Raw genomic sequence first — 14801 nt, forward strand, 5'->3', positions numbered from 1 at the left:
ATAACTTTAAAAATGAGAAAAAGAGAAGTCAGTCAAGAGGTAGAAAATGTTTCTTTTCTCCTTCCAGGAGCACTGGGTGACTGATTGCAATTCTTCACCGTCTTGAAATGAGGCAGGATTATGTGACATGCTTTGCCCAATGGATAATGCGGGTACAATTGTCTTGTGTCACAACTGAGCATTGAAAGTACAGAGATTTCTAATTCTATAGATAGTCTTCTAAGGAATAGAAAAAGAGTGAGTACTCCCCTATTCTTGAAGTCAAGACATCCTTGACATCAAAATTTGACAAGGACAGTATGAGAAAGAGGCCGACTTCACAATGATTATAGATGCAAAAATCCTAAACAAAATATTAGCAAATAAAATTTTAAGATATATTAAAAGATTAAAAAATGGCTTTTGCTGGATAGTCTTCGTTTGCTTCTTCAGATCTGCCTTCCACCCTTCTCTGCTTTGTGCCCCGAGAGTCTGCTCTTTAGGCAGAGCATCAATGAATAACATCCTCCAGGTGCATTCGGTCACTGGGAAGCATCAGCAGGCCATTTGAGGTCTGAAAGACAGACCGAGGTTGGGTGTTTATTCCCCTGACTTCTCCAGGGGAAGAAATGATATGCTTTCTGCTTCACGTAGATGTTTTTGATCTATTATTGTCAGTGACTGCATGTATCTGCCTAAGACCGTATGTCTGGTTGTATGGTCAGGCCTTCTACTCTGTAGCTCTCTTTGAATTCTGAGATTCATTCCTTCTCTTGTCTCCTTCAGCTGATGGGTGAATTGCTTTCTTTTATAGCTAGGTTCAAGGTGCTTCATTTTTTCATTTTGATTTCCTTAAACAGTGCCCTTTGCTTTGTAAACAACCCTTTTCTAAATACTTCTCAAATTAACCACTTTGAGTGTGCCTGATAGACTGAAAAAACAGTAATTGGTACCAGGAACGATCCAAGCAAACAGACTTTAAAATGGATACTAGGCTTGGGCTGCTCACATATTTGAAGAACATATGGATAACCTCCTTGCCAGGGGGAAATAGGACACTGGTAATATGCAGCATGTGGTAGCATCCTGATTGCTCAAAATATCACAAGTGGTGGCATAGAACGAGGTATATGTGGAGGATAAGCATAGTGAGATCAAATGGCTGAGCCAGTTAGTCACTTTGATGACACAGATTGTGTCATAGGATGTTATTTGTTACATCAGGAAGGGTTCTTAAGGAAAAGGATAAATTGAAAGCCTCGAAGGTCCAACAGGAGGCCCAGATAGAAATTCAGAAAACCTGGGACACCTGGGTGGTCCTGGGATCAAGTCCCGCATCAGGCTCCCTGCAGGGAGCCTGCTTCTCCCTCTGCCTCTCTCACTGTGTGTCTCATGAAAAATAATTAAAATCTTTAAAAAAAAAAGAAATTCAGAAAACCTTTATGACAACTCTATAGAAATTACTTTTCTCCTGTGTTTACATGGCAGATGTGGCTGAGGATTAAGTCTGGAGCCTGTAAGGCTTAACTGATACTGTCAGTTAAGTGTGCCCCCAGGCTAAATCTTATGCTAAGGTGAGGATGTGGTGGGGAAGAACAGCAAGGTAGGGTCTGGTATGAGTTGACCTATATACTGAAAGAGTTGTCAATTTTTATCAAGAGTCAGGGGGACATGTGTAAGAGTTTATTCTAAGACTATTAGGCCAAAAAGGACAAAACAAAAGATTGTATCACGCCAAATTCATGTGCTTGCCTAGAATTCAGGATTTAATCTGTTAGTTTGAGGCCCCAGGAATTGCTAGATATGTTAACTGAAGCCTGGACTCAAAAGTGATGTTTATCAATGAGCTCAAAATCCAAGAACTTCCCTCGAAAACATTACTCAGGAAAATGGATTGAGGTGGAAGGGATATTATATATGACTTTCTCAGATACCTCTTGGAGGTGGCAGTGTTCCACAAGAGGATCTTCACCAAGGCATTAAGAAATGCAGTCATGACTGGATTACCAGCATCCTTGAAAAGTTCTTGGTGGTGGTTCCCTACAGGCTGGAGATGACAGTGGGCATGCTGTAATGGAATTTGATAACCCGATTTGATAGAAATAATGTGATCACAAATGCTAAGAGCCAAGGGGTGAAGTTTAACCATTAGAGAAAAAGAGAGCAGAGTTATAATAAAAATCCCTAGGAGCCAAGTGATTTGACCCTGCAGGGATTTAGAACAAGGATTAAATGATAATCAGATCCACAGGAAAGAAATAGATAGCTGTATTCACTTCCTAGGGCTCCTATAACAAATTACAACAAACTGGGTGGCTTAAAACAAGTCATAAAGTTGAATGTACCCAGCATCATTCCATTGTAAAGTAGAAATTGTACATCCAAGAATAGCCTCCCAGGTTTGGAAGTTACAAGTAAATCGCATGAAGTAGATACTTCAGACTCCCACCGTATAGGATCCTATTGCTTTCCCACTTACCCCTCCACAAACAACTATGGACTCGTGGAGAGTTCCCCAAGGTCACTTAAATGGAAGAAAATAAAAAGATCTGGTTTACAGAAGGATCCATACACCATAGTGTCAATTGATGGTCTGGTTTAGGGAAAGGCCTGTCCATATGCTTCCACTGTGTCCACTTGGAAGGCCAAGGAAGACACTGATAAGGATTTCTCTCAGAGGGAAGAATTTCACGTGGTGCATCTCATTATCCACTTTTCATGCAATGGGACATAGCTGGTGGTATGGATCTATGGAGATCCATGGCACTGCCTAAGGTTAATCTACTGGAAGGAGACTTAGAATAATATTTTAAAAATCAGTGATAAGGACTTTGGGGGAGATGTGTGTGGGTAAGCCTATCCTATTTAGAGCATTCCAGATGGCATCCACTGCAGAGGATTCTGTCAAATATCAAGTGTTCAAGGTTATTCTCCTGTGTATCTCAATAAACTTCTTTTACTAGATTTTTGGTGTTTGCTCAATGGATTCATTTACAAACTAACCTCAATAGTATGGATGGAGGGGATCCCTGGGTGGCGCAGTGGTTTAGCGCCTGCCTTTGGCCCAGGGCGTGATTCTGGAGACCTGGGATCGAGTCCCACGTCGGGCTCCCGGTGCATGGAGTCTGCTTCTCCCTCTGCCTGTGTCCCTGCCTCTCTCTCTCTCTCTCTCTGTGACTATCATAAATAAATAAATAAATAAATAAATAAATAAATAAATAAATAAATAAATAAAATAAATATAAAAAAAAAATAGTATGGATGGAACTTATCTTTGGGTTTAACAACAGAGCTTCACCAAGGCTCTTTTGGCTACCATCATAGCCAGGTGTCTAATTTACCAACAACAGAGGACACTAATTAGCCACAAACTGATAATACTCCCCCAAGGAAACCAACTGGCGATCTGATGGATAGTTGAGTGTATTTGATTTTTTGTTGTTGTTGTTACCAGGGAGAGGGCATTCTCATGAATATAGATATTTAAAATGCATATGGATTTGTCTTCCCTGCTTAGAATATTTCTGTCCACACAATCATTCATGGACCTCCTTATCACCGTGGTGTCATGTTTTACATTACCTTCAACCAAGAACTCACTTCACAGAGGAGGAAGTGAAGCCTTGGGTTCATGTTCACAGAGTTCACTGATCTTACCATGTCTTTACTACCGAGAAATGTCTGGCTTGTTATAATTCTAGAATGACCCACTGGTAGGTCAGTTATGGCATCATCTGAGTGACAGGACCCTGAGTATTGGAGTATTGGAGTGCTGTCTTACAGGTTACCATATACGCCTTAAATCATTGGTCAGTATGTGTTGTCTCCTTCACAGGCAGAATGCATAGGCTGGGGAAAAATGGGCAGAGCTGACTAGCGGGTGTTGCTGTCTCCTATCCTAAAAATACATACATAGACCTGGGAATAAAAGGATAAAGCTGAATGTGGCCCCTTTCATTATTATGCCACATAATCTACATAAACTTATTACTTTTCTTCCTTTCGACCTTGGACTCAATAGATTTGTAGGTCTTAATGCACAAAGAAGAAATTCCTCCAGGGAAAACAGTAATGTCACCACTAAATTAGAATTTGAGACTCACCATGCAATTCTTTAGAGAGCACAAATTGTCCAGTAAGTGTGTCTAAGTGAACAGGTCATAGTTTCTATCTTTTATAAGTTGAGAGTTACCAATACCTGGTTGAGAAAGAACATTTTGACTTTTGTTTTAAGTTTATTTTATTCTCATCAGATCTCACAAAAGAGGGTCGCCTGGGTGGCTCAGCGGTTGAGCACCTGCCTTTGGACCAGGGTGTGATCCTGGAGTCCCAGGATCGAGTCCCACAACAGGCTCCCTGCATGGAGCCTGCTTCTCCCTCTGCCTGTGTCTCTGCCTCTCTCTCTTTCTCTCTTTGTGTCTCCCATGAATAAATAAATAAAATCTTTAAAAAAAATCTCACAAAAGACCCTAGCAATTCCAATGATATTCCAGATAGTATGCAATGTGCCTTGTTAGAGGCCAATGGGCATTTTAAGACATCATTCTGCACTCTCAAAACTCACAAAATTTTATAGAACAGTAATATATATTTAGAGGGAGAACTGAAAAAGTTTAGCCAAAAGAGTAATATACTGGATACTCTTTGCTCGAGAAGAAGGTATATCCTGTAGGATGATGTAGTCTGTAGATGTCCATTATATGCAGCTAATTGGTGGTAGCGTTGAGCTCAACTGTGTCCTTACTGACTTTCTGGCTGCTGGATCTGTACATTTCCGACAGAGGGATGTTGAAGTCCCGAGTGATAACAAAATAGTCGTAATTCCTCCCTTCCATCCCTTGTATCATTGTTGTCATTCATTCCACTCACATATATAAGCATATATATGACATATACAAACACACACGAATGTATTGTTGCTATTATTTTGAACAAAATGCTATGTTAGATCAATTAGGAATACTGTTGCAGTAGGTTGTGCTTCTCTATTTGCCTGTCATTCTCTCCAGTGTTGGGGGCAGGGGTTTGTCCTGTGACCTTACTTCTATTATAGATCTAAGAATCACTGTTGATTTTTCAATTAGCTCAGCTTTTTATTTGTTAGGGCAGAGTGGGGACTTCTAAGCCTTCACATGCTGTACCAGAAGCCCCTGGATGCTCTTGGCTTGGAAAGACTTCTTACAGTCCTTCTACAAACGTAAATTTAATGCACTGCAGATTTTAAAAAACATTTCTTATATTATACATCTAATACACGTGAAATAAGTAAAAGTCAATTTAAAAAAATATCCCATTAAGAGTGTTAGTGGGTTTTTCATAGATGGCTTTTATGATATTGAGGAATGTTCCCTCCATCCCTACACTGTGGAAAGTTTTAATCAGGAATGGAGGCTGTGTTTTGTCAAATGCTTATTCTGCATCAGTTGAGAGGATTATATGGTTCTTGTCTTTTATTAATGTGATCTATCACATTGATTGATTTGTGAATGTTGAACCACCCCTGTATCCCAGGAAAAAAATCCCACTTGGTCGTGGTGAATAATCCTCTTAACACACTGTTGGGTCCTATTGGCTAGTGTCTTGGTGAGTATTTTGGCATTCATGTTCATCAGAGAAATTGGTCTGTAATTCTCCTTTTTGATGGAGACTTTGTCTGGTTTGGGGATCAAGGTAACGTTGGCCTCATAGAATGAGTTTTCCTTCCATTCCTATTTTTTGAAACAGTAGAATAGGTGTTATTTATTCTTTAAATGTTTGGTATAATTCCCCTGGGAAGACATCTGGCCATGGACTCTGGTTTCTTGGGAGAGTTTTGATTACTGCTTCAATTTCCTTCCTAGTTATTGGTCTGTTCAGGTTTTCTATTTCTTCCTGTTTCAGTTTTGGTAGTTTATAAGTTTCCAGAAATGCATCTATTTCTTCCAGATTGCCTAACTTATTGGCATAGTTGCTCATAATATGTTCTTAAAATCATTTGTATTTTCTTGGTATTGGTCATTATTTTTTCTCTTTTATTCATGATTTTATTACTTTGGGTTTTTTTTTTTTTTCTTTTGGCTAAGTCTGACTAGGGGTTTATCTATCTTACTAACTCTTTCAAAGAACCAACTCCTAGTTTCACGATCTATTCTGCTGTTCTTGTGGTTTCTATTTCATTGATTTCTGTTCTATTATTTCTTTTCTGCTTGGTTTAGGCTTTATTTGCTATTCTTTTTCCAGCGCCTTTAGGTGTAAGTTTAGCTCGTGTATTTGAGATTTTTTTCCAAGGCTTGTATTGAAATGTACTTCCCTCTTAGGACCACCTTTGCTGTATCCCAAAGATTTTGAACAGTTGTGCTTTCATTTTCATTAGTTTGCATGAATCTTTTTAATTCTTTAATTTCCTGTTGACCCATTCATTCTTTAGTAGGATACTCTTTAACCTCCATGTGTTTGAATTTCTTCCAAGTTTCCTCTTATGATTCAGTTTAAGTTTCAAAGCATTGTGGTCTGAAAATATGCAGGGGACAATACCAATATTTTGGTATCATTGAGACTTGATTTGTGACTCAGTATGTGATCTATCCTGGAGAAAGTTCCATGTGCAGTCAAGAATAATGTATATTCTGTTGTTTTAGGATGGATTATCCTGTATATATCTGTAAAGCCCATCTGGTCCAGTGTGTCATTCAAAGCCTTCGTTTCTTTATTGATGTGCTTAGATGATCTGTCCATTGCTATAAGTGGGGTGTTGAAATCCACTACTATTAATGTATCATCTATTTGTTTCTTTACTTTGGTTATTAATTGGTTGATATAATTAATTGGCTGCTCCCAAATTAGTAGCATAAATATATATAATTGTTAGATCTTCTTGTTGGATAGTATGACATAGTGTCCCTCTTCATCTCTTACTTTGTTTTAAAATCTAATTTGTCAGGAACACGACAGGGATGCCCATTCTCACCACTTTTGCTCAACATAGTACTAGATGACCTAGCCTCAGCAGCCAGACAACAAAAAGAAACAAAAGGCCTTCAAATTGGCAAAGAAGAAGTCCAATTCTCACTCTCTGTAGGTGACATGAGACTGTACGTGGAAAACCTAAAAGATTCCACCGCAAAATTCCTATAACTCATACAACAATTCAGCAATGTGGCAGGATACAAAATCAATGCACAGAAATCAGCTGCATTTCTATACACTGACAATGAGGCTGAAGAAAGAGAAATTAAGGAGTCAATCCCATTTACAACTGCATCCAAAACCATGAGATATCCAGGAATAAACCTAACCAAAGAGGTAAAGGATCTATACTCTAATAACCACAGAACACTTCTGAAAGAAATTGAGGAAGACACAAAAAGATGGAAAAAGATTCCATGCTCATGGATTGGAAAAGTAAATCTTGATATTTGTAAATGGTGTATCAGATAAAGGGCTAGTATCCAAGATCTAAAAAGAATTTATTAAACTCAACACCAAGAAACAAATAATCCAGTCAAGAAATGGGCAGAAGAGAGATGCCTGGGTAGCTCGGTGGTTGAGTGTCTGCCTTTGGCTCAGGGCGTGATCCCAGTTCAGGGATCAAGTCCCACATCAGGATCCCTGTGAGGAGGCTGCTTCTGCCTCTGCCTGTGTCTCTGCCTCTCTCTCGGTGTCTCTCATTAAAAAATAAATAAATTCTTAAAACAAACAAACAAACATGAGAGAGTCTTAACTCTGGGAAACAAATAGAGGGTCGCTGAAGGGGAGATAGGTGTAGGATGGGGTAACAGGGTGATGGGCATTTAGAGGGCATGTGATGTGAAGAAGACTGAGTGTTATATGCAACTGATGAATTATTGAAAACTACGTCTGAAGCTAATGAAGTACTTTATGTTGGCTCATTGACTTTATGTAAGAAAAATTTAAAAAACAAAAATCATATACCTATACTTCTACTATAGTCTCCGTAAATATTATGCATTTATGTGATCAGGCAAGAAAAATATATACTAAATTATGAACCTCAAATATAAACAGTTGGTGACAATGACAGTGTCTACCTTCCATAGCATTTTATGGGCAGCTGTTGCAAGATGTTTGTGAAATCTGAACTGGATTTGAACTTCTCCTTTCCCACATACAACGTAGAATTAAATCACGATCTCAGCAAATACATGCTAAAAGTGATCTCAGATTCTAGAGACCTGATCTATTTGTAGTGTGTCAAAACTGAAATTGAGAACTTATCAAAAACTGAACTGAGCACTGTTTAATCATTGCTGATTCAAGTGACCTGGTGTGAAGATAAGTGTAGGGTTACAGAAGCAAATTGATACTGAACAGAGTATAAAAGGTTTGTACAGGTCAGAGAACAGATAAATAAAGTCTTAAAAAAAAAAAAGAAAAAGGAAGCAGAATTCTGTCTCTTTTGAATAAAAGGAAACCATAAAAATAAGGGATGCCTCATGGATCAAATTAGCAAATATGTTTTTAGCAAATTAGCAAATATCAAATATGTTTTTCTGACTCTGCAATAACGTAATATACTAGAGTTTAACATTTCATGCTAGTATTGGATCTGTGAATTGAATTAGGTGCAAGAACCAGTAATGAAAGAAGGAGACTGGATAATTTTTTTTCCTAATAGCTCTTTAGATTGTTATCTGCACTTACGGACATGCATTTTCACATGCTGGATATTCCCCTTGTTTTGTTTTTTCTACCTTCTCTCCCATGCCTCAATTTGTTCTAATCTTATTTTATTTGTTGGCCAGACCAACTGTACTTCATTCATACTTCTTTACTCATATATTCAACACATATTTCTCAAGTTTAACATGGACTAGTTATTATACCTTGGGGCCACAATATTAAGTAAAATACCATCCATGCTCTAGAGGAATCCATGTAGATAAATAGACAAATAATTGCAATCTTGCTATGCTTCTTCATCTATAAAGTAAAGTTGGCAATACTTCAGCTTCAGGACTGTTGAAAATTAGGCTGTATCTGTAAAATATATGGGAACAGGAAATATTAAATATTTGTTAAATGAAGGATTAAAGTTTGCTTCCTTTAAGTGTTTTTCAAGACAGTGTAATTTGTTCTTTTATGATTTCATATGCAATATGTTGTTGGGGGACATGCAGAATTAGGCCTGCCCTTTAATGACTGGTTATTTATTTATTTTTTTGTGGCCTACAGGCTTGTTAACTATAAAATAGTGATATGGCTCTCTGGGAATTTGCCCAACAGCCAGTGTATGCTAATTTGATCCATGAGGCATCCCTTATTTTTACGGTTTCCTTTTATTCAAAAGAGACAGAATTCTGCTTCCTTTTTCTTTTTCTTTTTTTCTTTTTTTAAGATTTTATTTATCTGTTCATGAGAGAGAGAGAGAGGCAGAGGGAGAGGCAGGCTCCCTGCAGGGTGCCCGATGTGGGACTCGATCCCTGGACCCCAGGGTCACGCCCTGAGCCTAAGGCAGACGCTCAACCACTGAGCCTTCCAGGAGCCCCAGGATTCTGCTTTCTAGAGGTGAATGTTCCAGGTCTATAAAATGTGAACTACTGTGATACTTGGCAGCTATGAGCTTTACACGTGTTATGAACGCGCTATGGCACTTCCTCACAAAAAGCCCATCTTCCCAAGGGCTTTACCTGCAAATTGTTTGCTGGGCTCTCTCCTCTCCTCAGGTTGTTGGCTCCTTACTCATGCTTGTGTTCGGCACCGTCCAGTGGTCTTCCTAACCTGCATTTATCTTTCCTGAATTAGAAGCAGCTAGGCAATCTTAGGAAGACAACAACCCAGCAATTCTCTCTTTTCTAATTTGTAGAACCAGGAGTTCTCCCAAACTTTAGTAGGAGACTGCTTTGGCTTTGATACAAAGAACCGTATATGGTCTTAAATTTTTTAGGCTTTGTAATTTGCAAATATCCTCTTAATGTAAAAGGTTTTAAAATATCAGTTATTAGAATAAAAAATATTATATATTGTGATAGCTCTATTTTCTTTACCTATGTTTAAGTTGATATGAATAAAACCAACTGGAGTTGGCCTCACATTGTAAGAAACCATTTAATTTGCATTATGCACAGCAAGTAGCAGAAAAGACTCTTGAGTTGAAAAAAAGTTTTTAAGTTGCTTTTGAAAAAATAAAGAATTCTTATCTGCTAAACAAAAACCCCAGCTGTTTTATAGTAACAATATATTTTTGTAATTGTTTTCTTTGGAGAAAACTCCAGAGATAACTATTTTTGGAATGAACTTAGTGTCTGCTGTTTTTTCCAGCTTTTAAATTACATTATTATTTGACTAAACTTATCTTGATCTGCCTTTTAAACCATCTTTTCCAAAAATAAATAAATAAATAAATAAATAAATAAATAAATTAATTAAACCATCTTTTCCTTATAAATACCTGTTAGGGAAAAATTTATTGTGTAGGCCAAAATGTCACAATGTTGATTAGGCTCCCTCCAGGTATGCAAGTATGGAAAAAGAAAGCAGCCATGAGTATTTGATAAATCATACCAATACTTTGTTTTAAAAACATCAATATGCTAATTAAAATGCTATGATAAATAGCAAAAACGGTGATGTTATTCTCTTAATAAAATCTGTATTACAGAAGACATAAATTTGACAACCTATGGCTCATAAAAAGAATCCTAAGTCCCCAGATATACCTGTAGTTGCAATTTTTATTTGCCATGATTGAAGTGTACATAAAGAATTTATTTTTATTGCATCATTTTATTGTTGAGGTAAAATTTGTAAACAGTGAAATCCATAGATCTTGTATGTATAATTTAACGGGTTTTGAAAAATGTGTATACCTATATAACCAATAATGTTAGAGAACATTTACATTACCTCCAAAAGTAGTTTTGTGGTCCCATATGGTCATTTCCTACAGTTCTATGGTCATAGACAATCACCACTCTGACTTGAGTCATCAAAGATTAGCATTGCTAGTTCTTGAGTTTTATGAAGAACTCTTGTACCTGGCTTCTTTTGTGCAATATAATATTTTCAGGATTCACTGATGTTGTTCAATTCATCAGCAATTTGTTAATATTAATTATTGAATGGCATTTTATCTGGTTTATTGCCAGGTTTGGGGGGCTAGTATAAATAAACCACCATGAACTTTCTTTTACCAAGCCATTTTCTGGATATATACTTTCATTTCTATTGAGCAAATACCTAGAATTTGAAATTGTTGGGTCATAGGGTAGGTGTATCTGCAACTTTAGCACAAACTGCTCAAAGGTTTTCCATAATTGGTTATATTATTTTGCATTCCTACCAACAATGTATAAGAACTGTATTTTCTCTGAATCCTCACTAGCAGTTGGTGGTGTAGGTCTCTTTGTCATCTTAATGGATGTGAAATGGCATCTTATTGTAGTTTTAATTTTCATTATCCTGTTGACTAATGAAGAACAATTTTGCGTGTTCTTATTGTGTCATTCTTATACATTCTGTTTGAGTGTGTTTCTTCAAGTGCTTCAACCATTTTTTTAATTGAATTGCCTTTCTTGTTATTTAGTTGTGTTCTTTATACATTAAGGATACAAGTCCTTTGTCAGATACATACATGGTGGATATTTTTTTCTGGTCTATGGCTCTCTGTTTAATTCTATTAGTTGTGTCCTTTCATGAGTAACAGTTTTTACTATGAAATTGTGAAAATCCAATTGATCAGTTATTTCTTTGGTGGTCAGTGGTTTTGTGTCCTAAAAATAGTTTTGCTGTCCCTAACATCTATCATATATTGTTTCTTTCTACTTGCTTTGAATTTTAGCTTTACATTTAGATCCTTGATTTACCTGAATTAATTTCTGCATATTAAGTGAGATTGGGATTGATTAAAGTTTTTAAAAATCATGGATATCTATTGTGCTAGCACTATTTGTTGAAAGGAATTTCCTTTCTCCTTTCTTTTATTCATACTTTCATTGGTTTTTCTGTATCCTTTGCTATCTACTTCATTGATATCTGCTCTTACTTTTATTAATTATTGTTTCTATTTCTTTTGAGTTAATATGCTTGTCTTTCCCAGTTTCTTCAAGTGGAAACCTAGACAATCGATTTGAAACCTTTTTCTCATATAAGCGTTTATTTCATGCTGTAAGTTTCCCTCCAAGCAATGCTTTAGCTATAATTCAAGAAATCTAATGTTGTATTTTCAACATCAATTTATTTTATAAAAATGCAAAATAGTCAAATACTATTCTTTGAATAAGTTATTTTCCAAGGTAAATATTCAGTCACATATTTGTTTGTTTTTTTAGATACTTGACTCTGTGACTTGTTATATTCACATATAATCTAATGGCACATTTCAGAGAAGAAAAGTATGAGGCAAGTCTATATTCATATGCAATTATATGCATAAATGCATAATTTGACTTCGGGCATAAAAATGACTTCCTTTAGAATAATATATGAGTATATTACATCAGCTGAATTTATTAGATTTTTTTTAAACAATTCAATATAAGAAGTAAGAGTATTCAAAGTGAAATTTTTTTAGTAGTTTACTCATCTATAAAATCCAAATGATGAATATTCTCAACTTTTAATATCAAATCACTAAAATTGCATCTTTTATTTCTCTCCTTCTCTCTTATTTTGTTCTCTGAATTGTTTTGGTGATGCATTATGAGGGAGGCTAAATATGCCTCAGAAAAGTTCACCTTTTTTGAAAAAGATTGACTATATCCCCAGGAAGGAGTACTAGTCAAGAAACAAAATAATGCATTCTGTGCAATGGTCTGTATTTTTATTTGCCAGTATTGCTCAGAGTAATGTAGCCACATTTCACCTGTCCAGAGCAGAAATGCCAAATAGCATTTCTGACTTCAATATTTATTACCCACAATATATTTGTCTCATATACATGCACATTATCTAAGAGTAATGTGGCTAAGCCCGTAGGTTGAACAGGAAATCAAACTTACAGTTTTATAGGGTTCCCATATGTGTCTTTTAGGCTAGAATGTATACATATACCACAGTTAAGGAATTAGAAGGTGTTATAGAAAGGTACTGAGATACATTGAAAGAGACTTGGGTTTTCATCTTGATGCTGCATTTGTGTATGTATTTGGTTTTGGATGAGTAAACTATCTCTCCATCTTTGCAATGAACCATTTTGGCCCCATAAATCTCTATGCTGCCTTCCATCTCCAGAATTTTAGGTCTGTGATACATACAAAACCATATCAGAATTTGGATAGGCTTAGCAGAAAGGTAACATCTGAAATATTTTGTTAGCATTCTTCAGCAGTGGTTGCTAATCCCCTTCCCAAACAGCATCACAAGGGAAATTGCTGTTCATAATCATTTCAGTGAATGCGTTATGGGGTTTATGGAAGAAAGGCATACAAGAGATTCGGATTTCATATATCTGGATATTTGGTTTCCCAGGAGCTTCATACTGTCAAACTAGCCTACACTTGCCTTGTGCTAAGATTTGTTAGTCATTATAATCATTTGGTTTCCAAATTCAGAGAATTAATAAGACTTCTCAAGTGACTATCAACTATATTTTTTTCGTACAGACTTTTAAAGACTTTTTTTCACTTTTAACCCAAAAGGCCAAGAGAAGTCTCTGAAAATTAAATAAATACTATTGATTTCAAAAGACCTTTGCCAATACAATGTTTTGGTTAATAATGCTTTTTATTATATTACATACTATAAATATACTCTTTTCAAAATGTGAGACTACAGATTATAGATTTACCTCACTCAGTTGTGATGGCTACGAAAATAAGCAACTGCCTTGCTGTGGGGAGCACCACTGACTGGCAGCTCCAGTTGCTCTTCAGATATACCACTGAGTTTGCATTGAGGTGCTGCTTTCCTTGGGCAGCTCCCCACTAACGGTGCCAGCCATTCCTGTGAATATGGGGTTCCTCTAACACACAAGTTGGGACTCTATGTTCTCCGAACTGCATTGCACTGAGGCTCTTCCTTCCTCTTCTCCTTTCCAAGGTGTCAGGACTACCTTGTGTTCTGAAGCCTATACTGACAGTTCCTGCTCCTACTACTGTTTTTCTCTAAAAGGTTTCCTTCTTTTCCCCCTAATAAATGTCTTGCATGTTTAATCTTGTCTTGGCAAAAACATCTTGAAGGAACGGAAGTGACATAAATTTTTGTATAAGTCAGCCCTCGAGTATAATCAACAAAGCCAATCCTCAGAGTCAGCCAAATTAGACTTCATTTTTGTTGGAAAGCATGGCTCTCTTTTCCAATTTACATAAACATGGTAATATGAATTTTCAGGATATAAGATAAACTATGGACTATACCTCATAAAAGATTACTGAAAGTGGTCAATTCAAGATTAAAATTATATAAAAACTAATATAATTAATATTAATGTAACTAATGTAATAAAGCTTTTGGAAGATTATAAAAGCAATAATAAATTTATATATTATTACGTATTACTTAATTTTAATAATGCATAATATGAATAGCTAATATTATAATTTATTTATGATGCAGAAGATGCTAAAGTGCATAGTATTCCTTGAGTAAATCAGTATACATGCATAAGTAGACTATGATATTAAGCTTGTAGGAAAAATTTAAAAAGAATGTGAAAAGTCAGAAATAATTCCAGTAATTTTTTAAAATGGTAAGATTAAGCTTTTCCTATGTATTAACAAAAGAAAGAACCATATACTGCTAAAAACTAATTGATCCAGCAGCTACTATTTTTATTGTTTTGTATTACTGATAGAATATGATAAATATTACATAATTTATAAAATAAACTAAGTGAATGTACTTGAAGATTTAATTACATATACATATAATATAAATACATATGTGAA

The 14801-nt window shown here is 36.0% G+C and overlaps 1 protein-coding gene across 5 annotated transcripts in view; it reads left to right on the forward strand.

Moving 5' to 3' along the window:
* Nucleotides 1-14801, forward strand: part of LOC140593690 (IQ motif and ubiquitin-like domain-containing protein) — a 133186-nt gene that overhangs the window by 54978 nt on the left and 63407 nt on the right. The window contains exon 15 of one of the 5 annotated variants that reach the window (XM_072762740.1): nucleotides 68-495. The exons of the other annotated variants lie outside the window; for them this stretch is intronic. Within the exon in view, the coding sequence (XP_072618841.1) occupies nucleotides 68-106 (39 nt within the window). The 3' untranslated portion in view covers nucleotides 107-495. Of the gene's footprint in view, nucleotides 1-67; nucleotides 496-14801 lie in introns of those variants that run through there. 5 annotated transcript variants of the gene reach the window in all.

This window comes from Vulpes vulpes, chromosome 7 (genome assembly GCF_048418805.1).
Source record: "Vulpes vulpes isolate BD-2025 chromosome 7, VulVul3, whole genome shotgun sequence".
NCBI lineage: Eukaryota > Metazoa > Chordata > Mammalia > Carnivora > Canidae > Vulpes > Vulpes vulpes.